The sequence below is a fragment of the Mobula birostris genome, chromosome 26, assembly GCF_030028105.1.
Source record: "Mobula birostris isolate sMobBir1 chromosome 26, sMobBir1.hap1, whole genome shotgun sequence".
In the NCBI taxonomy this organism is placed as follows: domain Eukaryota; kingdom Metazoa; phylum Chordata; class Chondrichthyes; order Myliobatiformes; family Myliobatidae; genus Mobula; species Mobula birostris.
In genome coordinates, this window is record NC_092395.1 from 20,886,855 (window position 1) to 20,914,854 (window position 28,000).

A 28,000-nucleotide genomic window follows, 5' to 3' on the forward strand; every position below is an offset into this window, starting at 1 on the left:
TCCAATATTGATGTGCTTAATGCCAAGGAAAGATTGAAGAGTTCCATTTTTCCATTCAAATGTGTTTCATTCTGAAGATCACGTAACTAAATAAATACAGCATTGTAATAAACGATAGTTATGGAGCTTTGGTCTTTTGCTTTTATTTCTTCCAAAGATACAATATCACTACTTCTACTTTCCCGTAAATCTCTAACCCATTTTTTTTTCTCTTTCAGCACTTCTGTTGCCTTTGACTGCAACGTGGAAGTGAAACAATGAATCAGCAATCCATTCAGAACAATCAGCTTTCTATTAAACAGAGCAGGAATTACCGTCAATAACCCACTTCGTATTCTCTTTTAAACAGGAAAAGACAGTTTCATTCTTTCCCTCATGTTCCCTGTTAATAAAACAATTGAAACTTTGAATCAGAATTTAAGATAAATTATAAGCTTATTTCAGTCACTGCATAAAATGCTGTGAAATCTGCATTTTGTTTCTGTACTCAGCGGACATTTTATGTAATTAAAATATTATCTTCAATTAGTGCCAAAGTCACGAGTTCCTTGTAACATAAGGAAAATTAATAGTGGAAGGGAAACACTGTGCCAGTCTGCGCATAGGAAACAGTTGACAGAGTTTGTGCTCAAATTATTCTGTAATGCTTCCCCCTCACCCAATTTCACCATCCCATCTCCAAACTCTTCGACCCAAGGGCTGTCCTGCCAAAACTTCACTGTAGCTCCCCACCCTTCTCCAACCTGAATTTAAATACCCCTTTCATTTTGGCACATTACATTGTATAAATCCCAATTGCTTCACCCCTCTTCTGGTACAGACTTAATTAAACACCTGGGTACAGGAACGTGTTCCGGAGGACTCTCTCGGCAACTCTAACTACAGCTATGAATCCTATCAGTTAAATTACAAACAGCACCAAAATTATTTTAAAAAGGTTTAAAGTATCTTGCAATGAACCCGTAAATTAAAGAAAATCTATGGCATTCAATTGTAGCTTCTTCATGTTTTTGGGGAGGCATGTAAAACGCTTCACAGTTCCAACAAGTATATACTTTGTGAGTTATGCCACATTGGCCAGGACTGAACTTATTTAAGCTAACAATGAAATAATCCTTGAATTGCACACAGGAAACAGGGTTTCAATCAAAGTAAGATAGTACACCGTGGCTGCACTGAAAATAATTAATTCAACAGCAAGCTGGCAAGTTTCTTCCTTGCAAGTGAAGTCAGTTCCCCAAATGTGCCATGAAAATGTCTGTTTACAGGTGAAACTTGAGCTGCAACTGTGGCAACTAGTTTGTACATACTGGTGTCACTGAAAAGGAGATTCATTTTTAAAACCTGTTTTTCTCCATTCCTCCTCCCCAAGAGAACTTTTCAGTGCACTAGAATCACGAGTGCAAAAGAAGCATTCTATGTTAAACAACTGATGACACCCAATTAATTGCTCCCTTTGTTTAAGCAGGCACTCCTACATGACAACATTATACATAGACGTACAAATACATATACGTTTGTACTTAGGTGGTTAGCAGACTTTCTGTATAGCCATCCATAACTTAATAAGGACAAAGTGTAACACAGCACTGTTTTAAATGTAATACAGCTCTGTTGCTAGGAAGGCCATGGAAAAAGCATTTAAAATGAGATGAGATTTGGGGTGCCATTTTAGGCAAAGGTTTAGTTGTTTCTTCCAAAAAAGCAAGTGCTCCCTGCCAAACACAAAACATTGATAACATTGTTGTATGTACATACATACATTTATCCACAGTGAATGACGTAAAAGCAAACATTCCACTCAGTGTAACATCAATTTAAATATTTCATTACAGAAAATTATACGTTTTAATGTTTGCAAATTCCACTTGCTGTAAAGTAAAATTTTAAAGAAAAACAATTCAGACAAATCTTCAGCTTGTCTTTTGAATGACACAGAATGATACAGAAATTTCAAAGTCAGTGTAAAACATCTCCCCCCACCCCATGAAGAAATTCACTGTTCCCTTACTGAAGGGCCTGCTTGTCCTGGAATTGTTACCTGTCGAGTGCCACATAAAACCATAGGAATATTTTTAGTCATTGGTTGGTAATCAGTGGGCGACAGGGAGCTTCTTAAAATTGCACAACAGGTAATGTTGCATTCGCTGTATGTCCCTCGGGTCCTTATTATCTACAAACAAAAATATATAATTAACATCATAAATTTGTCATTTTGCAGTTTGTATTTAACGGCTATGACTTGTCCAACGCAACTAGATTCAGAAGTAAAAATCTTAGATGCTTAAAAAAAAGGTCAAGATTAAATGGTTATTGCACAGAAACAAATCAGAATTCTACTTCCATTTCCACGACGTATCTAATTAGTGTAACAGCACTGGTCGTTGAATGTAAGAATGGATGCAGTCCAATTATAAACATAATGGGCCCCAGATAACATTATAAAAATATGAAAATAATGCTTGGAGGATTATCCAGGCTGTCAGCTGGGCTTGTCGGCAACTTTGCTTTGCACTGGTTACAGTCCTGCAGGAGTAGCACGACCTAGACAATGCTAACTTAACACCAAAGGCATCTTCATTATTAAAATAGCAATGATATCCGCCTACAAAATTGCAACATAACACAGACTTCCCATCTCAAATCTAATGGTTCAATAAAATAGAAAAACATTGGGCTAAGCAGTATTTTTAAACATTTTCTTTTACAGTGGGTGAAACAACCGAGCATGCACTATTAAAGGAAGTCATGTAAAAAGATGCATAATTGATTGGGCAGAAGATTAAAACTGCGATCATGCAACAAATAAGTTGAGATTTAAGCAGGACTATAAAAGACAGCAATAAAGTATAAATCTGGGTTGAAGAGGGAAAAATCAAGTGAATGAAGTTACCAAGAGAGAGTCAAGTTTATATAATCTTTCAGTAAAAGTAATTCCATTTCAAGCAATGGACCCTGCAATGAATGATCAGGAAAGAAATCATTTCAAGTAAAATGCCTTGATTTTATCTGAATAAAAACAAAAAATAATAGGAACATGCACTTTCTGGAAAGAAAGACTTACTATTCTGCACACATATACTTTTGCCATAAACTCAATTTACTCATTCCTAACCAGAAGCAGAGTGACCCTCCCCTATGTATCTCTTCCTCAGTAACTATTTAATTCAGCTGTTTCCAGAGAGCTGCATCAATGCCATTTCAGAACCAGGTATTATTGACCTGTGCCGATGTCCTTTCTAAACAGTGAATTGACTTTTGTAAAGGCAGGGATGGGGCAACTCTAGCTACACAGATGTTCAGCTCATGGCAGCTTTAAGACTGGAGTCTGGTTCATTTTGCAGACTTGAAATACAAAGTGCAAGGCTGCTGGAGGAAACAAGTGAAAAAAGATTAATCACAGAAAATCTTTGTAATTAATTTAACCCCATTTAATGCAATATTTTAAAAAATTATTCACATAGTGACAGACACATCAAGGCCAGCACTTACTGTCCATCCTTAATTACTATCGATTGGTTGATCATTTCTGAACGAGCTGCCAGAGGAAGGAGGCAGGTATATTTAAAAAGCAGTTGGATAAATACATGGATAGGAAACATTTAGGGATATGGAGCCTACCAGAGAGAACACAATTCTAGATTTAATGTTGTGCAATGAACCGGATTTGATCAGGGACCTCGAGGTAAAGGAGCCATTAGGAGGTAGTGACCATAATATGATAAGTTTTAATCTACAATTTGAGAGGGAGAAGGGAAACTTGGAAGTGTCAGTATTACAGTTGAACAAAAGGAACTATGGTGCTATGAGGGAGGAGCTGGCCAAAGTTCAATGGAACAATACCCTAGCAGGGATGACAGTGGAACAGCAATGGCAAGTGTTTCTGGGAATAATGCGGAAGGTGCAGGATCAGTTCGTTCCAAAGAGGAAGAAAGATCCTAAGGGGAGTAAGGGGAGGCCGTGGCTGACAAGGGAAGTAATGGACAGTATAAAAATAAAAGAAGGATAACATAGCAAAGACAAGTGGGAAGCCGGAGGATTGGGAAACTTTTAAAGAGCAACAGAAGGTAACTAAAAAGGCAATACGCGAAGAAAAAATGAGGTACAAAGGTAAACAAGCCAAGAATATAAAGGAGGATAGTAAAAGCTTCTTTAGGTATGTGAAAAGGAAAAAAATAGTTAAGGCCAAAATTGGGCCCTTGAAGACAGAAGCGGGTGAATTTATTATGGGGAACAAGGAAATGGCAGACAAGTTGAACAGGTACTTTGGATCTGTCTTCACCAGGGAAGACACAAACGATCTCCCAGATGTAATAGTGGCCAAAGGACCTAGGGTAATGGATGAATTGAAGGAAATTTATATTAGGCAGGAAATGGTGTTGGATAGGCTGTTGGGTCTGAAGGCTGATAAGTCCCCGGGACCTGATGGTCTGCATCCCAGGGTACTTAAGGAGGTGGCTTTAGAAATCGTGGATGCATTGGTAATCATTTTCCAATGTTCTATAGATTCAGGATCAGTTCCTGTGGATTGGAGGGTGGCTAATGTTGTCCCTCTATTCAAGAAGGGAGGAAGAGAGAAAACAGGGAATTATAGACCGGTTAGCCTGACGTTGGTGGTGGGAAAGATGCTGGAGTCAATTATAAAAGATGAAATTATGACACATCTGGTAGTAGTAACAGGATTGGTCCAAGTCAGCATGGATTTACTAAGGGGAAATCGTGCTTGACTAATCTTCTGGAATTTTTTGAGGATGTAACTATGAAAATGGACAAGGGAGAGCCAGTGGATGTAGTGTACCTGGACTTTCAGAAAGCCTTTGATAAAGTCCCACATAGGAGATTAGTGGGCAAAATTAGGGCACATGGTATTGGGGGCAGAGTACTGACATGGATTGAAAATTGGCTGGCTGACAGAAAACAAAGAGTAGCGATTAACGGGTCCCTTTCGGAATGGCAGGCGGTGACCAGTGGGGTACCATAGGGTTCAGTGCTGGGACCGCAGCTGTTTACAATATATATTAATGATTTATATGAGGGAATTAAAAGTAACATTAGCAAATTTGCTGATGACGCAAAGCTGGGTGGCAGTGTGAAATGTGAGGAGGATGTTATGAGATTGCAGGGTGACTTGGACAGGCTGGGTGAGTGGGCAGATGCAGTTTAATGTGGAAAAAATGTGAGGTTATCCACTTTGGTGGTAAGAACAGGAAAGCAGATTATTATCTAAATGGAGTCAAGTTAGGAAAAGAGGAAGCACAACAAGATCTAGGTGTTCTTGTACATCAGTCACTGAAAGCAAGCATGCAAGTACAGCAGGTAGCGAAGAAAGCTAATGGCATGCTGGCCTTCATAACAAGGGGAATTGAGTATAAGAGCAAAGAGGTCCTTCTGCAGCTGTACAGGGCCCTGGTGAGACCACACCTGGAGTACTGTGTGCAGTTTTGGTCTCCAAATTTGAGGAAGGACATTCTTGCTATCAAGGGAGTGCAGCGTAGGTTCACAAGGTTAATTCCCGGGATGGCGGGACTGTCATATGTTGAAAGATTGGAGCAACTGGGCTTGTATACTCTGGAATTTAGAAGGCTGAGAGGGGATCTTACTGAAACATGTAAGATTATTAAGGGATTGGACACGCTGCAGGCAGGAAGCATGTTCCCGCTGATGGGTGAGTCCAGAACCAGAGGCCACAGTTTAAGAATTAGGGGTAGGCCATTTAGAACAGAGTTGAGGAAAAACTTTTTCACCCAGAGAGTGGTGGATATATGGAATGCTCCGCCCCAGAAGGCTGTGGAGGCCAAGTCTCTGGATGCTTTCAAAAAAGAGATGGATAGAGCTCTTAAAGATAGCGGAATCTATGATTATGGGGATAAGGCAGGAACTGGATACTGATAGTGGATGATCAGCCATGATCACAGTGAATGGTGGTGCTGGCTCGAAGGGCCGAATGGCCTACTCCTGCATGTATTGTCTATTGTCAAACTGAACTAGTTTAGATTAGAAACTCAGTTAGCACAGACCAGATGGGCCAAAAGGCCAATCTCTGTGTTGTTAGAGTATGATGCAGAGTCAATCGCATTGCTATATACAGGTGTAGAGCAGGAGCTCCCAACCTTTTTTACACCATGGATCCCTACCATTAACCGAGGGGTCCATGGACCCCAAATAGTGAACCTCTAGACTGGGGTCAGACACAGACCAGAGTGGGCAAGGACAAAAGATTTCCACCCTTTAAAAAGAATCTTAGCAAACCAAGTTGTTTCTATGACAATCCAGTGATTTCATGGCCACCACAATTAATACAAGCTCACAAAGGTAATTAACAATTTAAATTACAGTATTGCCTTGGCAGGATTTTAACTAGTGCCTCTAGTTCTGAATTATTAATGCTGCAATGCAACAATGGAGGGCTGTGTGGGAAGGAAGAGTTAGATTGATTTTGGAGTAGGTTAATGGGTCGGCACAACATTGTGGGGCAAAGGGTCTGTACTGTGTTGTAAAGTTCTGTTACCATAGCATTGTGATTAGATTATTTGACACGTATCCAATGACCTGGATCATTTATCAGGCGATAGTATTTTGAGTCACATAATTGTAGGGAGTGAATTTAAATTTAAATATTCAATTTGAAACAAAACAAAAATAGCACCAGTACTAGACAGTTGCAGGAATCAACCTGGTTTACGAATGTCCTTCAGAGAAGGAAATTTACTATTTCGACGTGGTCTTGTCTGCAAGGACAAATCCAGAACCACTGCGCTGCCTCCTCAGCTGAGCAGCAACTAGGGTTGGATAACAAACAATAGCCTTGCCAGTTTTATCTACATGCCATAAACACACAAATTAAACAGATAAAACTCTTTGTTCTAGGTCAAAGTGATTGAACATCTGTCCCTGGATGAATATAGGATTTTAAATCACATTGAATACCAAAAACTATATCCAGCAGTCCAGAAGCAGCAAATACTTGCTGGGTTCAGTTGCAGATAGCTGGGAAAGCAAGCTGTTGGATGCACTCACCTCAGTAAACTATCCCAAGTGAGACGATCAACAGTCTTTCCTCCTAGAGCAGGGGTTCCCAACCATTTTTTTTAATGCCACAGATCAATATCATTAAGTAAGGGGTCCATGGAGCTCAGGCTGGGAACCTCTGTCCCAGAGAGTGTAGGATACATAGGTGAAAAGAAGGATGCTTTCTATGACTTTAGGATACAGTTTCGTGGGATGGTGGGGTGGCAACGACACTACTTTAGTTAATAGCCCCTTATCTTCTGACTGTTACTTTATACAATAGATTAAGGCTTCTGATTTCACATCAGAGAATCATTAACGATCTAAGTGGGCAAGATCATCAGTTCACATATTTTCCCCTTTTGTTGAAAGCACAGAGTTTACTTCGATTTAAACAGCAAACACCAACACTACTATCAAGAGAGCTTGTTTATTTAACCTGCTGCTCTCCATTGCGGAGTTAAAACCTGACACCAACTTACTCTTTTTTACTCCAGTCCTCCAAGCACAAGACCCTTGTTGTGAGAAACTGAAGGCTGTGATAAATTTTTTCTGAAGCCTCCCTTCCTTGATAGGTAACTCCTCAAGGGGAAACTGTCCACACTTTCTACAATCTCTTTGGGGAGATGATGTTGTACAACAGAAGCAAGCTGGAAAAGGATCCCTGTTTTGTTGATACGAGTTGTTTGGTCCATTCTCCTATATGATTCAGTAAATTAGGCAATAATGACTTGAGCAGCTTCCAAGCATACACAAGTGCAAGCCACCATCTGCATACCGCAGTTTAATTTCTTTTAACAGATGGTGGTGAATCTGTGGAAGGGATTGCCACAAATGGATGTGGAGGCCAAGTCAATGGGTATATTTAAAGCAGAGATTGATAGGTTCTCGATTAGTAACAGCATCAAATGTGACAAGGAGACGCCAGGTGAATGAGATTGAGTGGGAAAATAAATCAGCTACGATCAAGTGGCAGAATGGCCCAATTCTGCTCCTATGGCTTATCACCTTAACTACTGAAGATGAGGCACGGGGGGAGATTCCAATTCAAGCTGTCACGAATGTGCTGTAATGCCTGGATATTATTGTCAAAGCAGTCCTGATATTTTCTGAGAACTTCAGGGGTGCTAATTACAATGGATTTCAAGGCAGTCTAGATGTCATGGTCATTCTTCTTGGCTGCAAGTTGTCAGCTTATCCATGAGTTATCATTGCAGGGTCTTTATAGACTTTATGTTGACTTTCTTGTGACATTCTATTGCTGCCATTATTTTGGGTCAAGGTTAATGAAAACATGTCATTTGGAGATTATGGACAGGTGTCAGTACCAGGACAGGGGTGAGGTAGTGGGTTATATTGATATCATATTTGATGTTCGTTTCACTGACAAACAGGAATTGATTATGACAAGGCTATGCTCCAGGTATTTTGATATGAGCACTCCACCCAAGTTACTTTTCCCCTACTCCCTCTTGCCAAATCATGTCTTATCAAAGGATTATAATTTTTCTGATCTTATCACTGAAAGCTGCCCAGGATATCAGGATTGTTACAGCAAGCCAAGAGGTGGTGATGGATCAGCATATAGGAGGGAAATTGAAAACCTGGCTGACGGGTGCTACCACACCAACCTCTTACTCAATGTCAGTAAGACCAAGGAGCTGATTACTGAATTCAGGAGGAGGAAACCAGAGGTCCATGAGTCAGTCCTCATTGGGGGAATCAGAGGTGGAAAGAGTCATCTACTTTTAAATTCCTCAGTGTATTCATTTCAGATGACCTGTCCTAGGGCTAGCTACAAAGAAAACACAAAGTTCCTAGACTTCCTTAGAAGTTTACAAAGATTCAACATGACATCTAAAGCTTTGACAGACTTCTATAGATATGTGGTGGAGAGTATACCAACTGGCTGCATCACAGCCTGGTATGGAAAGACCAATGCTTTGAATGGAAAATCCTGCAAAAAGTAGTGGATACAGCCCAGTCCATCAAGGGTAAAGCCCTCCCCATCAATGAACATATTTACAAGGAGTATTGTTGCAGGAAAGAAGAATTCAACCTCATGGACCCACCCCCACCCAGGTCACGCTCTTTTCTCACTGGTGCTGTCAGGAAGGAGACACAGGAGCCTCAGGACCCACAACACTAGGCACAACACAGTTATTACCCCTCAACAGCCAGGGTCTTGAACCAAAGGGAATAACTTCACTCAGCATCACTTCCCCCAATCACTGAAATGTTCCCACAAACTATGGACTCACTTTTAAGGACTTTTCATCTTATGTTTTCGATATTGATTGCTTATTATTATTATTTCTTTCTTTTTGTATTTGCAGTTTGTCATCTTTTGCACACTGGCTGAACATCCAGTTGGCGCAGTCTTTCATCGGTTCTATTATGGTTATTATTCTATTATTGATTTACTGAGTATGATTGCAAGAAAATTAATCTCAGGGTTCTATATAGTGACATATATGTACTTTGAACTTCTGAACAAGGCTGTTGCTCTCTGGAATGTGAGGCTGGAGCACAAGCCGGGGTTCAATTCCTGCCACTTCCTGCAAGGAGGTTTTAACATTCTCCCCGTTACCATGTGTGTTTCCACCAGGTGCTCCAGTTTCCTCCCACAATCCAAAGACTTACTGGTTGGTAGGTTAATTAGTCATTGTAAATTGCCCCATGCTTAGGCTAGGTGGTTGCTCTGCAGCATGGCTCGAAGGGATGGAAGGGCCTACTCCTCATTATATCATAATAAATAAATAGCTTCCAGGATGACCTGCCACACTGATGACCATAATGTGCAGGTTGCTAGAACCAATCCAATGGTCATTTATCCTGCAGAGGAAGTTGCTGAGATACTTCACCAGCTCATTTGTAGTAGCAAAGCTCACCCCATGAAGACAACCAGACACTGTATTTTTGAGCTGCCCATCTCCCGTCCACATCTCATACAAGATGGCAACGTCAATCGCAAAGCTCTTGGGGCATTGTAACTGGGCATTAAGTCAGGTCTGTTATAATTGGAATGGTCATACTCTTATTGATCCTGTGATTATGCATCCAGAATTCTCATGCAACCGGCAACGAATTTCAAAGAATATTTAAGTTTTTTCACATTTTATTTGCTAAAGCATAAATTTTAATTTGAAGCTGATGAAATACCATTCGAGTACTCTGCACAGCTAATAAATTACTCTGGCCTTTATACATTTAGAATTGAGTGATTTGAGTTTAAGTGGAAGCCTGGCCCAGATTAACTACCACTTAAACTAAAATCTATTAATCTGAAATATCGAAGTCAATACATTACCTACATGCGATTTTGTTTTTATGAACATAAACTCAACTAATTTTATTTCAAGCGTTATTCAAAATATTGTTTTAGTTTACACACAAGGGCAGTGCAGTTACAGGCTGATTAGAAGCAATTCCTTCTTTGAAGATGAGGCACTTCATGTGATGGCAGGCACAGACACTCATTTGATTATTGCTGTGTTTCACCCTAATTTATATAATTGCAGTGTAAAACATTATTTAAAAGGGTGAGGAGATAATATATAGCTTGGCAATTTATTTATAGATTTATGCAATTTGCGATTGACAGTATTTTTCCTAGAATTCTCATGCAACCTGCATGTACATGGAACCAGCACCACATTCTCCATGGATAGGAGATAGCTGAGAGTATACTATATTTCATGAAGTCATTTGAAAATATAGAGGCAACCATTTGGCCAAGTCTATGCCAGCTCTCAGAGCAATCCTATCAACCTATGAAAGCATGGGTAATCATTTTTTACTCACGTTTATCTATTTCCCCAACTGTAAATCCTTTGGTTACATGGAAAGAAACCAGCTTTTCTAGGAGAAGCAGACATAATTAAACTCCACAGACAGTTTTGAATCTGGGTGTGGGCTTGTGAAGCAGCAGCATCGTCTGCCAAGCACTGTATGCTGCACATATGCACACATCCATGAGGAGCCTAATGTTTCAGATCCTAAGCAAAAGTGATTCTTACACAGCAGGGTAGCCATTGCACATCAGCTGCCACATGGACTTGGTAGAGTGGGGTCTTGATTCTGTGACAAGGTGGATCCATGGTAACTGGAGATCAAGCTCATGGCACTGGCATTAAATCAGGTGAACTTGCATGTCAGCACCCGTCAATGCACACATTCTTTTGCTCCAAGTATCTCCTGCAGGAACAGCAGCAGGCACCAAAAGATGCTGGGGGCAGTGAAGTCTTCATACTTCACAACTAATACACTCTTTATAAGTAATTGAATAATTTCGAAAGTTTAACTGGATTATAATAGCGTAATTGCAGCAATTTACACACAGCAAGATCTTACACATCTATACATTGAGAAATTTGCTGTTTTAACAATGCGAGTTGAAGATACTGGGAAGATGCCTATGCACTTTTAACTGTGTCTGAGATCTTTCATGTTCACCCAATGGAACGGACTCAGTTTAACAAGTCATTCAAAATCTGACACTTCTGACAAAGCAGCACACTTCTAAAATATCAGCTGCTCTTAAATGTTCAATTTCAATGAGATCTTGAAATGAAGCAAACATGATTCAGTGGCTAGAAAGTCATTTTGAACCAAAGGAAGCAGAAAACTTGGGTGGGAAATGAACCACTAATAGTGTCCAAGCATTTGAAAGCCTAGAATTCCCTGCTAAAATCTACTGAAACCCAAGCAATAGACAATTTGCAAAATGTATAAATTTGCTGAAAGGACCTTTAAATAGAAACCTCTTACTGAAGAACATTAATTTGAATTCACATCAGTGCAAGCTGTTCTATGCAGCCATTTCCAAATAGGCTTTTGTGACTTCAAATCTCGAAGGTAAGAGAGGGAAGAGCAGTGGGAAAGCTTTTCTAAAGAGGCACATGTGATTTTCAAAAGAAAATTTTCATAGCTACTAAACACTAATTAAATTCTGAGGGACTGAAATCCCCAATAATCAATTTAATGAGATTGTATATTACCAGCTGAGTGACAAAGGAAAGGTAATGGCACAGAACTTGCAGGCAAAATAATGAAGAGCTTAATGTGCATACCATTCTTGTGTAAAAGACCAGAATGACATGGAGGAGATACCCATCAAGTGGACTCAATTCCCTGTCTGGACCTTTTATTTTATTTAGAGATACAGCACAGTAACAGATCCTTCCAGCTCAACAAGCCTATGCCGCTCAATTACACCCATGTGACCACTTAACCTACTAGCCTGTAGGTCTTTGGAATGTGGGAGGAAACCGAAGCGTCCGGAGGAAGACCATGTGGTCATGGGGAGAATGTACAAACTCCTTACAAACAGCAGCATTTTCTTGCGTACCATTGTAAAATCAGGGCACAGAACTATCATTTTTATTACTTACTGCAAAAATCACATTTTTTTTTGCCAAAAATGCTTAGTTTTGCTGTGCTCAGCAAGCAGCCATTTAAATTTGATGCATAAAGCAGATAAATGCAATTTTTGTTTATCATGCAAAACTGAAACATGACAAATAGGTAGAGCAGTTTTCCTCAAACATAAAGGACAACTATACAACCACGCTTCTTTCAGTCTTCTTTTCTCCTATATTTTTTGGTCTTTTAAAAACCCACTCCATTAAACTCTACTTCCTCTTCTTTTGAATTGAATTGACTTTATTACTTACATTCTTCATATACGTGAGTAAAAGTCTTTACATTACACCTCGATCTAAATGTGCAATTTATGGTAATTTATTATAAATACTCCAAGTCCTCTGCATTCTGAGCCTGTCCTTTTGTGTGTGTTTTCTCCTCAGTTCAATTTATTCCTCTCTCAATCACACAATAACATTCAGATAAACATGCATGGATATTTAGAAAAGGGATCGTTGAGAAATTGGGAAAGGGATTTTGTTAATGGGAATAAGGTGGGATGGAAAAAGTAACAGCTAGGATTGTGTAAAGCAAAGGACAGAATACCTATCAAACTCACAGCAGAGAAGTGAAGCGTGCCTTGAAGAATTTGGAGTAGTTGAAAAGTCAGCAAGTTTGTGAGGCAGTGTAGTTAACGCTCCTATAAAGGTTAAAAGAGAAAGTAGAACAGAGTTTCAACTATTACAGAAGATCAAATACCTGTGTGTTAAGCTGAGCATTTACTATTTCTTTATGACAGTGTTGAATGGCAAAAGAAAATTAATACATGTAAAAACAGCATACTTTCCACTTCAGGCATTCAATATCTTCAGCAAACTCGTATCTAGTTAGTTTTTAAAAAAGTCAGATGCTTTGTGAATCACAATCTACTCTGTCCAAACAGCAAGACCTCTTCTCTGTATCTGATGGCCTCTTAGACTGTGAAATCCAGGGCAAACATTTGCAAAAGGTCAATGAATCGAAGTATGATCTGGATCAAGCTCTCTAGAATCATTTCACAACATTCCAAGTAGGTCATAAATAATAAAATGAAAAGTGTATATTCCTTTATTTTGCAAATTGAGAGCAAGAGTGATCCCTAGCTAAATTTAACATTCTATCCTCAAAAAGGCAGGTGCAGTATGAAATCACCAACCATAAATGGAAGGAAATATGCCAATTCACCACTATCAAAAACACTAGTCAGTTAGCCAACTGACCAGATTTCAAAGGTTCAAAGGTCCAATTTAATGTCATTGAAAAGTATACAATATACATCCTGAAATGTTTTTTCTTCGCAAACATCCACCTAAACAGAGAAGTGCCCCAAAGAATGAACGACAGTTAAACGTGAGAACCCCAAAGTCCCCCTGCTCCCCCCTCCCGCACGTAAGCGGCAGTGAGCAACAATCCCCCCCTCCCCCCACAGGCAAAAAAAAGCAAGCATCAGCACCACCGCCAAGCACAAGTGTGAGCAGGGCAATAGCAAAGACGCAGACTTGCAGTTACCCCAAAGACTTCCCATTTCATCCGGCATTCGACAAACCACAGGTTCGTTCTCTCCCTAATAGGGGAGAGGAAAGTGTCCCAAGTTCTCACAGCGATTTTAAATACATTTTCAGACATTATAAAGTTTATTTTTAAGACGTTATCAAAAATTGAGTGTAGGTGGTCAGCTTTTGGTCAAAGAACATTATTTTGCCCATTTAGACTCAAACTTCTGAAATACCAATATCACATTTAAGAAATTACTTTTCATCAAAATTTGCTCAACACAACCACCTGGCAACCAATTGATTAACACCCATCTTAACAAGATGTGCAACTTGTTGTTCATGCTCCCCGTAAAACAACTTTGTAGTACTCTCATAAACAGTTTATTTAAAAACCCTCAACTCATCTTGTCTGAATTTCTACCTTGGCTGACCTGGAAAAATTATTCTGGGTTTAACTATTTACATTTGTCTACAAGGTCCTTTCTGTAATTGTAGTTTACCATGGACAAAATATTACATGATTTTGTGCAGGGCGGTGAGTTGCACTGGGTTCACTACTCTCCTCCGCATTGATATGAGCTTTGGATCAAGACAAGAAATGTACATTAATTGTAATGACACACCACATCAAAAATTCTGCAATTCTTAAATGAAAGAGACCAGTTTAAAAGTCTCATTTATTCAAATAAAAAGTTGCCTCTAACCATTTATTTTAAATTTGTTTAATATGTTCAATTTTAAAAGTGTGAGAGATGAGAAGACTTTGAAATATATAACCACACCCCAAAAACATGAAAAGTTAACTCTTTCAGGGTTCAAAAGCTGATGAACAAAGTCATGGACAAAGTCAACAGATGTGGACTGGGCACAGCACATCACCCTAATCAGCACCAACAACAAAACATCACCTCCTTATGCTCTTTGCTTCAAATAGTGTTGTGTCATCATCATCTGTGTCCATTGGAGCCATCTCCACATGATCATCAAAGGAGGATAGCAGCCCGTACTTCTTCCTTTGACTTTTCTTTAACCTAAAAAGCAAAACAAAATTGCTTTTAAAATGTATTACTTTTTCACTTTCTTCATTTAACAATTATTAAAAATCATTTTTGTAAACCCAAATTATAAATAAAGTGCAAGAAATGTTCAGTACATCAGTTAGTGTATCAGTATAACCTTTGTGGAAACTGTAAAGTAAAAAAAAATGGTTTTAAGTTACAGACAGGGTAGGATGAAAAGGATATAGGAAATATTTATGATGAGGTGAAGCTAAGGTTGCCATGGGGATAAACTGTAAATGAGGTCATTCAGTTCGTTTGTTAATGAGGACAATTAGAGAAACAGAGAATCTGAAGAAAGGAACATTAAGAGCAATGAAATGTGTGCAGAGTGAGAACGATAAGGAAAAAACTCTAAGATGCAGAATGCATAGCTGTAGATCAACATGCTAATGGACAGAGAACTTTCAAGCCACTATTTGTAATGAATGATTTACAGCATTACTGGCCAGTTCTGCTTTAGACAAAGAAAGTAAGGTTTATTTATCAAAGGTCTAAGAGTTCTGGACAGTTGTGCATAGGTCATCCAACTGCAGCATCAGCTCAGTTCTCTCTCAATAACCAGACCAGCTGAGTACTTCCATCAAAATACAGCAAGGAATAGACCCTTGCGCCCCACCGAGCTGTATTACCCATCAACTTAACCCTAACCTAATCACAGGACAATTTACAATGACCAGTTAACTACTAACCAGCAAGTCTTTGGACTGTTGGAGAAACCAGAGCAACCTGAATCACAGGGTGAATATAAAAATACCAGAGGGCCCTACCAATGATGACAAAAAGAGAAGAAAATGCTTTGCATTCGTAGAAAAAGAAACGAAGTCAATATTTCAGGATCAAGACACGATCAGAATGGGAAAGAAAACTGGTCATTTCTTTAGGTTGTAGAGTGAATGTTGGAAGAAGTCATTTGGAAGAAATGACCTCATTTACAGTTTATCTAGAATTGGATTTTGAACTTCAACCACCTGAGCTGTAATAGAATTGTGCTAACCACGATGCTACCATGGCACCCCATACTATGACATGTCCTGTTTATGCACTTTGCAATGTTTACATTCCTTTCTGTTTTCACTCTCTAAATGCCCTCATTTCGTAACTTTTATGGTCCCCTGTTCAAATTCTCTTTCTCTCACACACTCGTCCTTCATTAATCCATAGACCAGATAACCTCACTTACAGTTCATTCCCATGGCAACCCTAGTCTGACTCACAGATATTCTCTTTGTCCTATTTGTTCTTCCAACATTCTCTCTACAACTTAAAGAACTTAGTTTCCTTTCCCAATTCTGATATTGTCTTGGACCTGAAACATTGACTTTGTTTCTCCTTCTAGAAATGCAAAGCGTTTTCTTCTTTTTTGTTGTTGTTGTCACTGGTAGGATCGTTTGCAAAGAAACATTCCCTTTTTGCAGATAAATATTAAATCCGGTTTACTGAACAGAAGGAACTAAAATCAGATTCCTACTGCAACTTTAATACAATGGCGCACAATTTTATAAACAAGTTATGGCCAGATTGATCATCCAAATTTGATGGTCTCTTATCGAAAAGTCTTGAAATTCTTGCAAGGTCTTTGCTGATATCAATCTACATGTTTCAATACTAAATGCACGAATTTCTGCCCTAGAGAACCAGCTTCTATTACAATCACTGGGAAATCTGGGAGCTCAATCTGTGACGGATTAAACCTGGCACAGACTTGGCAACTTCATTCATTTCAAAGGAGATGAATGATGAGAAACAGTTTTCAGATAATTGCTTAAAAAGTAGTACGCTAAGTTCATTTGATAGTTGAGGATGTTGGTGTTTCATGTTTCTCCCCCATCCCTCACCTACTTAAATTTATATTTAAATTCCAAACTTAAGTGTTATTTATCAAATATTCTCAATAAAACATTACCTGATCATTGTTCACAGACACAAGAGGTACTGCAGATGCTGGAAATCTAGAACAATACACACAATGTAGTGGAGGAGCTCAGCAGGTCAGGCAGCATATATGGTTGGTAATAAACAGATGACATTTCAGGACTGAAGGGTCTCGGCCTGAAACATCGATTGTTTATTCCCATCCATAGATGCTGCCTGACCTGCTGAGCTCCTCTAGCACATTGTATGCATTGCACCTGATCATTATTTCATTGCTGTTGGTGGGTGCTTTATGGCAAAAAAATAACATTTCTCCTGCATTACTCAGTGGCTGCAGTTCAACAGATTTCTTTTGATGATAAAGTGTTTTGCAATGTAATATTGCAAAAGGTGCTCTGTCAAACAAACCGATATTTTTAAAAACTGAGTGCCACAGACTGAGTCAAAGTAACAGCTGGCAATGAAATGCATGACTGCTAATATTATGCAACCTCTGTTGCCCTGCTAGAGCAGAAACAGCAGGCTTGGTAATAGATCCAGTAAGTTGCTTTACACTCTTTGTGTTAAACACAATGCTAATGGTGCAGACTGCAGGTTAAAACACTGATGTTAAACAGGTTATTTAAGTGTTCTAATTGCCTCATTAGGGATTTTAACACCTTGGGTTACTTAAGGAAAATGGGCTCTCAAATCATTTTTTAACATTTTTACAATGCAATATAGCAAATGGAACAGAAATCCACCGTTAGACATAGCAAAGTAAAAAATCCAGTGCAACACACACAAAATGCTGGAGGAACTCAGAAGGTCAGGCAACATCTATCGAAGTGTATGAACAGTCTGAGTTTCGGGCTGAGACCCTTCTTCGGGAGTCCTGATAAAGTGTCTCGGCTCGAAGCGTTGACTGTTTACCCTTTTCCATAGATGTTGCCTGGCCTGTTGAGTTCCTCCAGCATTTTGTGTGTGTTGCTTCGAGTTCCAGCATCTACAGGTTTTCTCATTTCTGGAGAGGAAGAGCTCTGACAGGAGAGGAGAGTGGACCATGGGAAAAAGGGAAGGAGCAGCAGCACTAGGAAGAGGTGATAGGCAGGTGAGAAGAAGTGAGAGGCCAGAGTAGGGAATGGACTATTTTTAAACCGGATGGGGAAATCAATGTTCATACCATCAGGTTGGAGGCTACCCAGATGGAATACAAGGTGTTGCTCCTCCACCTTGAAGGTGGCCTCATCGTGGCACCCCCTCATATCAGAAAGGGAATGGAAATTAAATTTAAAATAATTGGCCACTAGGAAATTCTGCTTTTGACAGATGAAGAGGGTGTGCTCAACAAAGCTGTCCCCCAATTTACGTCAGGTCTCACCAATGCAAAGGCGGCCACATTGAGAGCAGTGGCTACAATAGACTCATAGGTGAAGTGCTGCCTCACCTGGAAGGACTGTTTGGGGCCCAGAATGGAGATCCACCACAAAGTGAACGAACAAGTATAGCACTTTGGCCACTTGCAGGGATATCTGCCGAGAAGAGGATTAGCAGGGTGGAACAAATGGAGGGAATCACAGAGGGAGGAATCCCTTGCAGAAAGCAGAGAGTGGGTGGGCAAGGTAGAGCTGTACTTGGTGGAATGGTCCCACTGAAGATGGTGGAAGTTGCAGAGAATGACATGTTGGATGAAGAGGTTCATATTGTGAGTGTGTATGTCCAGGAAATGGAGGAGATGCAGGTGAAGGCAACATCAATGGTGGAGGAAGGTAAACCCCATTCTTTGGTGTAGAAGGACATATCTGATGTCCTGGAAAGGAAAGCCCTATACTGGGAACAGATGCAGCAGCATTTCTTGTGCTAAAAATCTAGTTCTGCTCAATAACCAAAAGAGTAACAAAGTTAAAGGAATGATAACTCCTTTATAGAGATAGCACAAGTTTATGGGTTGAGTGGCTTACTTGGCACTGTTTTTCTGACATAAAAGAAAGTTTTACAACTTGGCTTCCAGTTCATTTAATGCCCCAGTAAAGGATGACACTACAACAGTAACTGACTTATAGGGAAGGGAACGTCAACTCAGACCATGAGAGGCCTGCGTCGGGCATTTTCATGCCTTACAAGGCGCAGATTGGAAGACATATAACTTAACCCTATTTTAGTTGACTCTAAAGAAAAAGGCAAAAATTCCCAATATATCCAGTTGCTTTAGTCAGTATAATCAGCTTATTCTGAGTGTTGCAACTACTTGACTTTCAGAACTTTCACCTGATCTGATTAAGCAGGGGCAAGTATGTGAACCAGACCACAAATATCACACTTCTGCAAATAAAGTCAACAGAAACTTCACAGAGGTTAGAACACAAAACTTGCTCCCATGAAATGGTCAACATTAATAGCATACTTATATTTAGGAGGAAGCTGAATGAACAACTGAAGAAAGGTTTGGAAGGCTAGAGTGCAGTTGGGAAAAAAGTAAAAGGAGATTCATTTGGAATATTAACTTGTGGTCCAGTTGGCTTGCTCCTAGGCTGAATTGTATGTAATTCTATACAAGAACTTCTGGGATATACTTAAGTAGGTTTAAATTGCTTTCAGCCATTCTAAATGTAACCTTCTTTAGTTCTGCAAAACAAAATGAAGTTAATTTGTGAAAATTCTCCGGAACAAGTTGTCCCTCTATTGAATCACAAAGTAAAAGTTCATGCTTATACAGCCACCTTTGGACAATGTCAGCATAGAAAATTAACCACACATGCAAGAAGCCTGAAATACAACAGGCTTGTGCACGGTAAGAAAATAGAATTGAATAGAGCAATGCAATCTTTATCATCTACATGCAGCAATGAAGTTGTATAGCACCTTCAATGTAACAAATGCATCCAAAGGTCATTTACAGAACGGTCAGCAAACAAAAAAAAACTGACCACATAGGAGATGAGGAGATTCAACAGTTTTAATGAGAAAAGATTTAGCAGTGTGTGAGGGAATTTCAGAATTTGGCCTTTGACAGCTACTGGCAACTTGGTGATGATCAAGTAGAACTAAGGGTCTCAAAAGGTTATAGGCTAGAGCAAATGAAGACAAAACCAAGCATTTAAGTAGACTATATAACTGGGAGTCAGTGCAGGCTGGTAAAGATGGGGTCAATGAGTGAGCAAGACTTGATGCAAATTAGGGCAGCAGAGTTCTGAGTGTCAAGTTGAGAGCAGAGAACAAGGCTAGCTATATTTTTCAGTGGAAGATTTAATATTTCAACTGAAAAAAGCACCCCATCTGACAGTGCAGCACACTCTCAGCATTAAGAGTTGTATTCCCTAAAAGGGCCCAAGTGCACAACTTGCTAACAATGGGTGAAGAGAATACTGTCTTAAATTAGAACGAGAAAGTGCTACAAACTTACAGAATTATCCAAAGTTGTTGTAAATATGCAGAGTAGAAACCTGCACCCTCTTGAAACACAGAACTCTCCCAGAGTCTATATTTCCTATTCAGTGATTAACACTAATTATTCCTTAATGGTTAAATGTATGCTGTACCCTTATGAATTAAAACTCTGAATATAGTTAGCAGATTAAAGGGTAAATATATTCATCTCAATTCGACTGCTGTCTCTCATGCTCAACCTTTGTTCTTGGGCTTTAGAACCAGTCAGTAGTAGTCTGGGAACAGACATTTAAAGTGAAGTTCTTTTCAAATGACATCAAGGATGGAGCCTGTTCCCTACAGCTCCACATTGCCTTCCAGAATGTCATTGAAAATGAAATAACAGCACCAACTTCAGCAGAATATTCCCCTGGAACATAGCTCAGAAAGAAAAATATTCACTTTAGCTTTACCTTTGAAATAGCTCTGTCAATTCAGAAGAATTAACCTAGCTTACCAGACTGTAATCAGACTTGGGAAATGCCTTCCAAAGGGCATAACATTACCTCAGAAAGGGGTGGAAAGCTGAATAGTATAGCAAGCAGCAATCATTATTGATAGGAGATTGTATATAGAAAAGCTAATATAAAAGCTATCCAAAATACAATGTGCAATAAACTCCTTACATCTGCCTGCTTGAGGCTTGAATAAGTATCATTACTATTCACTATTCAAGAGTGTCTGTACCAAAACTCATTCCTCAACCAGATCTGCCCGAAATTATTAACTGACCATTCAACTTGAGTCAAACAACTGATCACTTTGAAATAGCAACATTATTAATAAAAATGATAAAATACTAAATATTTTATCTTGTAAGCTGGAAACTAAGCTCAATTAAGCACTTTAATAAGCACTATATTAAATGTTTTATTTCTGCAGTTGGACAAAAATTATGAATTCACAAATAATATGGGAAAGTATGTTGTAGCAATCAGAATTTAGATGCTGACATTATTTATGTAATCACAGAAACCTACCAATTAACCCAAATTCCCCTCAGCTTTAAATTTTTCCTTTGAAATTTCCCAGCCAGTCTCAATCCAAAAGTGACTGTCCATTCCTTCCATAGATGCCGTTTGACATGCCGAATTCCTCCAGCACTGTGTGCTGCTCCTCTCCAATAAGCTTTTACCATCAATACAGACAATGCATTCTAGCAACCCACTGTTTTATACTTTTGCTGCATAAATTACTTTAAATCAATTTCCTTTGATGCCAATGCTTTCGAAATTGTAAATATTTTATTTCCTGACTAAAATGCTTTATTACACTGAAAACTCCGAGGTTTTTCTGCCCGAGTCTTTCCACTGATTTGAAATCTTGCATCCCTGATTCAATTCAGCAGCACAAACAAAATACTAGATGAACTCAGCAAGTCAGGAAGTACCTACAGAAATGAATAAACAGTCAACGTTTCGGGCTGTGATCGTTCCTCAAGATTGGAAAGGCACTGTGAACACGAAAGAATAAGGTGTTGGGGGGGGGGGGGGTGAGAAGAAGAATAGCTAGGTGATAGGTGAAACCAAGTGGTTAGGAAAGAGAAAAGGCCAGAGAGAAAAGAATCTGATAGGAAAGGAGAGTGGACCTTAGGAGAAAGGAAAGAAAGAGGGGGCCCAGCGGAGAAGTGATAAGCAGGTGAGAAGAGGTAAGAGGCCAGAGTGGGGAAAAAATTGATGTTCATCCGTCAAGTTGGAGGCTAGCCAGACAGAATATACACTGGGAAAGGAATGGGAATTTAAATGTTTGGCCACCGCCAATTTTTACTTTTGGCAGCTGGAGCAGAGGTGCTTGATGAAGTGGTCCTCCAATTTCAGACAGGTCTCACCAATGAAAAGGAGGTTGTATTGGGAGCACCAGACACAATAGATGACCCCAGCAGATTTGCAAATTAAGTGTTGCCTCACTTTTCTTCAGTTTGTTCCTGATACAAATCCAAAAGGGAGATGCCCAGAACTGGCCACAATACTCCACCTGGGGTCCAATAAATGACCGTTTGCATATCATCTCTATTCAGTCCGGAAGACTCATCTTGAGCTTTCAGTTGTCTACAAAAAAATTCTCCATACCTCTCTGCTTCAGTAGTTCCAAAAGCCAAAGACAAAGGACAAAATCTAAAATAAATAATTGAAATAGTATCTCATCCTCCAAGTTTTAGCCCCCAAGACCTAGCAACAAATTTATCTATTTCGCATTACCAGACTTACCCGCTTGTGTCAAAACTGGCATGTTCTGATGTTCATCAAGCTGCAATTTGTTTTCTTCCACCAATTCATTCATATTTCCAATGCTCCCTTTCCAGCAATTACAGAATTTTTAATTACTCCCCCCCCCCCCCACCTCCATCCCCTTTCTGGTCTTTTGTCTTCATTTCCCTCCTGTTAAGATTTCATCCAAACAGATGAAAGAAATTATCATCATCACTTCATTATGACTTTTGTTCTCCATGTTGTCACTGATATTCCCATTATTTCCCTGCCTACAATTCAAAACACTCATTTTCCAATCTTTGTGAGTTCTGATCAGAATTGGATTTATTATCACTGGCATGTGTCGTGAAATTTGATAACTTAGCAGCAGTAGTTCAATGCAAAACATAATATAGAAGAAAATAAATAAACAACAGTATATGTATATTGAGTAGATTAAAAATAGTGCAAAAATAGAAATAATATATTTTAAAAGTGAGGTAGTATTCACAGGTTCAATGTCCATTTAAAAATCGGATGCCAGAGGGGAAGAAGCTGGTCCTGAATTGGTGAGTGTGTGCCTTCAGGCTTCTGTACCTCCTACCTGACGGTAACAATGAGAAAAGGGCATGCCCTGGGTGCTGGGGTCCTTAATAATGGGCGCAGCCTTTCAGACACACTGCTCCTTCAAGATGCCCTGGCTATTTTGTAGGCTAATACCCAAGATGGAGCAGACTAATCTTACGACCCTCTGCAGCTTCTTTCAGTCCTGAGCAGTAGCCCACCATACCCCACCCCACCTCATACCAGACAGTGATGCAGTCTGTCAGAATGCTCTCCACAGGACATCTATAGAAGTGTTTTGAGTGTTTTTGTTGACATACCAAATCTTTTCAAACTCCTAATGAAGTATAGTCACTGCCTTGCCTTCTTTATAGCTGTATCGATGTGTTGGGACCAGGTTAGATCCTCCTTATACCCAGGAACTTGAAACTGCTCACTCTCTCCACTTCTGTTCCTTCGTCTTAATCTTCCTGAAGTCCACAATCAGTTCTTTCAAAGGTTCAGAAGTCGAATTTAATGTCGGAGAAATGTATACAATATACATCCTGAAATGCTTTTTCTTCGCAAACATCCACAAAAACAGGGAAGTGCCCCAAAGAATGAATGACAGTTAGATGTGAGAACTCTTTCATCTTATTGAGATCGAGTGCAAGGTCGACGCTGTGACACCACTCCACTAGTTGGTTTATCTTCCTCCTGTACACCCTCTCGTCTCGATCTGAGATTCTGTCAACAATGGTTGTATCATCAAATTTATAGATGGTATTTGAGCTGTGCCTAGCCACACAGTCATAGGTATAGAGTGATTAGAGCAGTGGGCTAAGCACACACGGGGGTGCAGCAGTGCTGATTGTCAGCAAGGAAGAGATATTATCAATTGTCATCAATACCAAATGTTTTTGCTTCCATAACTGCTGCCTATCCTCAGGAGTATTTCCAACTTTTTATATATTTCTTTTAAGCATGACTCACACTGTCTTAGCACCATGCTCCATTGCAAAGCCTGTGCCTTGTGAAATCATGATTGGCTCATGTACACTGCACATTTTCCTGTTTCTGTATCTCTGCTCCTGTAAACATTTTACTATAAATGAAGAACAAGATAACAACCTCTGAATATCAGCTACAAGACAAATTATCTCAATAATGGTACAGTAGAGCTGCGGACTCAAACTTAAAATGAAATTAAATGTTGCTGCTGTCATGCTATAAAGATTGCAATTGTTACTGTTCACTCTTCCTATCAAATGAATCACTTCATACTTGCACTGAACTATATTTGTCACTCTTTTTCTCCAATCCATATCTTCCAGAAACAGTGAACATTGAGGAAGCTAGTAACATACCAAAGTTTAAATGTGACACAAAGCTTTGACATGATTTGTTTAGTATAATACACAAGAAAAAAAACAGAAGTAATCCCAAAACCTACCGTCAGTGAACAATACAGTATACTTTTCTCCAGTTTGAAAAAAGGATCATTCAAAATCTCTCTTTGCTCTATGTTTCACCAAGTTTTGTACTTTAAAAAGATATTGCCAGGTTAATATCATGAGTCTCAAATCTGCCAACAAGCATATTATATGGTACATTATAAAATGCTTTACTGAAATTATATGCAACATCAACCACTTGATCCTCATTAGCTCTTACTTCTAAGAACACACTCAAATTTGTCTTTAATAAATCCTACAGCTAACAGTAACATTTTCATGACTGCCAACCAATTTTGCTTTGCATTACTGTCTTTAAAACATCCCCATTATTAACACAGACCAACTATATTGCCAAATCTATCTGAATAAGTCAAATCTGCAGTCCTCTGGCACCACTCCCCAATCACTTCAACAATATTTAACCAGACACAGTTCATCTTGACATTAAATTAAACACTCCCCGGCAATTACAATAAACTTTAAATACAAAAGATTCTCTTATTTTATTAAGTGACGTGTCACAAGAATAAGGGAAGTCTCTGAGTATTTCAAAGAGCTCAAGAACAAGGTCAAGTTTTTAAAACATGAATTAGTTGTATTTGAATCATGCAAGATACTCAACATTCAGAAAAGAAATGTGAGGAATTTTAATCATTCGCCTGAGGTACAAAACAAAAATAAATTACTTGGCACACAAAGGGTTTTACCCTCTTTCACCTGGCTCAGTCATCTTTCTAGTCATTCAGCGTCTTCTGTCCTTCATTGAGACCCCTGTCCATTTCTCCCTATTTAATCAGCAACTTTAAACACTTTCTATTTTCTCTCAGGTTTCGCAGATCATCAACCTGAAGCATTTAACACCTTCTCACGGACACCGTTTCATTTGCATTTTCAGTTATCTCAGATTTCCAGCTTCAAAGAATTTGATTTTGTCCAGTAAATTAACTGATAGTTTATTCAAAAACTACAAACTGCACAATCTGGAAATCTGAAACAAATCAAAAAATACGTAGCAGTTCATGCAGCCCCTACGGAGAGAGAACCAATGTTTAACATTCAAGTCACCACAACAATCCAAAGGAAGATTGTTGGCCTAAAAATGTAAATTCTTCTTTTGTTGTTGCAGATCCCATTGAATATTTTATCAAGCATAAACTTGAGAAGTCTATAGATGCTGGAAATCCAGAGCAATACACACAAAATGCTGGAGGAACTCAGCCGGTCAGGCAGCTTCTACAGGAAAGAACAGATAGTCAACTTTTCAGGCCGTGACCTTCTTCAAGACTCAGGACTTCTGTCAAGCATTTTCTCTGGAAGAGAATTATATGCAAAATTCTGCATATAAAGCTCCAAAATCAGCAGTCAATTAATAATGTTTTAGTGGTAACAACTGAAGGAAAAGTGCAGACAGGAGAAGAGGGATAGTTCTCATTTATCTTCAAAATACTGCCAGTGAACAACCACTTTTAGAAGGAAGTAGCCTGGCTTTAATACTGCAAAACCAATGGATAACCTTCTTGACACTGCTTCTGTTCCTATTAACCTCTCCTTGTTAGTCCTCCTAATGTGTCCCAATTCCCTCTCTCAAACCTAAACCATTTAGTCTAACTTCAACTGAATAATCAAACTAGAACTTCCTGCAAGCCTACTTCAAGACCCAAACTCAAGTGGCAAGATAAGTAATGAAATGCAGTTTTGTAAGAAGTTTTTTAAAGCAGTGGCTCACATTCACTCTAAAATTGCCATGGAAGTACTCAATGAGTGGTGGGTGAGCTGGAGAGAGGGTCAGGGGGAGGGAAGGAATCTCTCTTAATGATCCAACTATCACCATTATTTTCTCAGTCAGTCGTACCACAGCCAACAATTAATCAGTTTCCTCAAAGCTGTTTGGGAAAGATTGTCCTGCACAAACATAGTTGGCTTTTTACTCAGATGCACAACAGCAATTGCACTTTTGAAAGCAATTCATCGTGTACAATGTCATTGAAACATTTTCAAGGAATTTGAAAAAGACGTTGCAAATTTGATAAGGGAATGAAAGGGTTAACATATGAGGAGCTTTTGATGGCTCTGGGCCAATTTAGAAAGATAAGAGGTGACATTGAAAACTGCTGAATATTGAACGACACCAATAGAGTTGACATGGAGAGAATGATTCCAATAATGGTAGAATCTAGGATCAGAAGGCACAGCCTCAGAATAGAAGGACATCCCTTTAAAACAGAGATGAGGATTTCTTTAGCTAGAGGGTGTTTTAATCTGGAATTCATTGTTACAGTCAGCTGTGAAAGCCAAAACAATGGTATATTTAAAGCAGAGGTTGACATGTTCTTGACTGGTAAGGGTGTCAAAGGTTTCAAGGAGAAGGCAGGAGTACGGGATTGAAAGAAAAAATAAATAAACTATTATCAAATCAGAGCAGACTTGATGAGCCAAATGGCTTACTTCTGCTCCTATGTCTTATGAACTATGTAGCAATGACACATCACAGGCAAGTTCACAGGCACATATATAGCATATCAAATCAAACATCAAGTTGTTAAAACCAGCAACAAAATGTAATGATTATTAACTAAAAGGTGAGATTATGAACAGTGGTGCTTGTTTAAAATAAGTTTAAGGCAATTACCCAAACTGGCAAGAATTTTCAACCAAAGTTCTTGGTAAACATTGATTAGTGATAGGTCTGCAAGATTCAAATCTTTCTCTCAAAATAACGGGAAGAGTTAGGTTTTTATGCTATTCATCTATTGAAGTATCTACAGCAAAAAAAATGAGTTGACTGATTTTTAAACCATTTCCTCCCACCAAACCATACCCTCACTTCCTCAACTCCACCCCCACTTCTCTTCCATATCTACCATTGCATCCTTACTTTCACTTAAACCATTTTTTATCCACCCTCCTTTCCCAGTTTAACCGATGCAATAAAACAATATCCTACAGATTTACAAACCCACTCATTGCTAATCCTATTAATGCCCAAATACACTTAATTTCAGATGTTTAATTTTATGTTAACCAACCCAGCCTGTGACTTCTTCTGGCACCCCAACTCCCACCACTCAATTTCCTTCCCTATCCATCTCACTGTCGACCCTGTCTCTCTTTCTCCTCCTCCTGTACCCTCCACCTCGCATCGCACTCCTTTCTCCCCCTTTCCCTTTCCACCCTCGCTTCACCTTAGCCCCCCTTACCCCTTCCTTCTCTCCGCGACAACTGACCAATGTCCCGGCCTTTCTTACCGCAGGCCCCGCACCAACAGGTAGATGAGCCCGAGGACGCTGAAGCCGAGAACCACGGCAACGGCGCGTCCGATCGCCGACCCGTCGTTAGATTTGCCCCAGGCCGGCGTAGACCCGGGCCTGGAACCGCTGCTGTTCAGCGCCGTGGTGTTGCCAGAATACAGGCACTCCCCCGGCGGCGGCAGCAGCAGCAAAGGCAGGCAGAGGACGGCGGCCAGTGCCCAGCCAAGGGAATCACCGCCGTCCAGCCTCATCGTCCAGGATTTCCCGCTCCTGCTTTGGGTAATGGGGAACCTTCACACTGTGACACCGTACTGCAGG

General features: G+C 39.5%; 1 protein-coding gene across 1 annotated transcript; it reads right to left on the reverse strand.

Moving 5' to 3' along the window:
• Positions 1-127: 127 nt before the first annotated feature.
• LOC140188151 (protein FAM174C-like) lies at positions 128-28,000 on the reverse strand. The gene is made up of 3 exons (XM_072244138.1): positions 27,680-28,000; positions 14,816-14,938; positions 128-2,173 (listed from the first exon to the last, which is right to left on the reverse strand). The coding sequence occupies exons 1-3, from the start codon at positions 27,931-27,933 to the stop codon at positions 2,170-2,172; spliced, it is 381 nt and encodes a 126-aa protein (XP_072100239.1). The 5' UTR covers positions 27,934-28,000; the 3' UTR covers positions 128-2,169.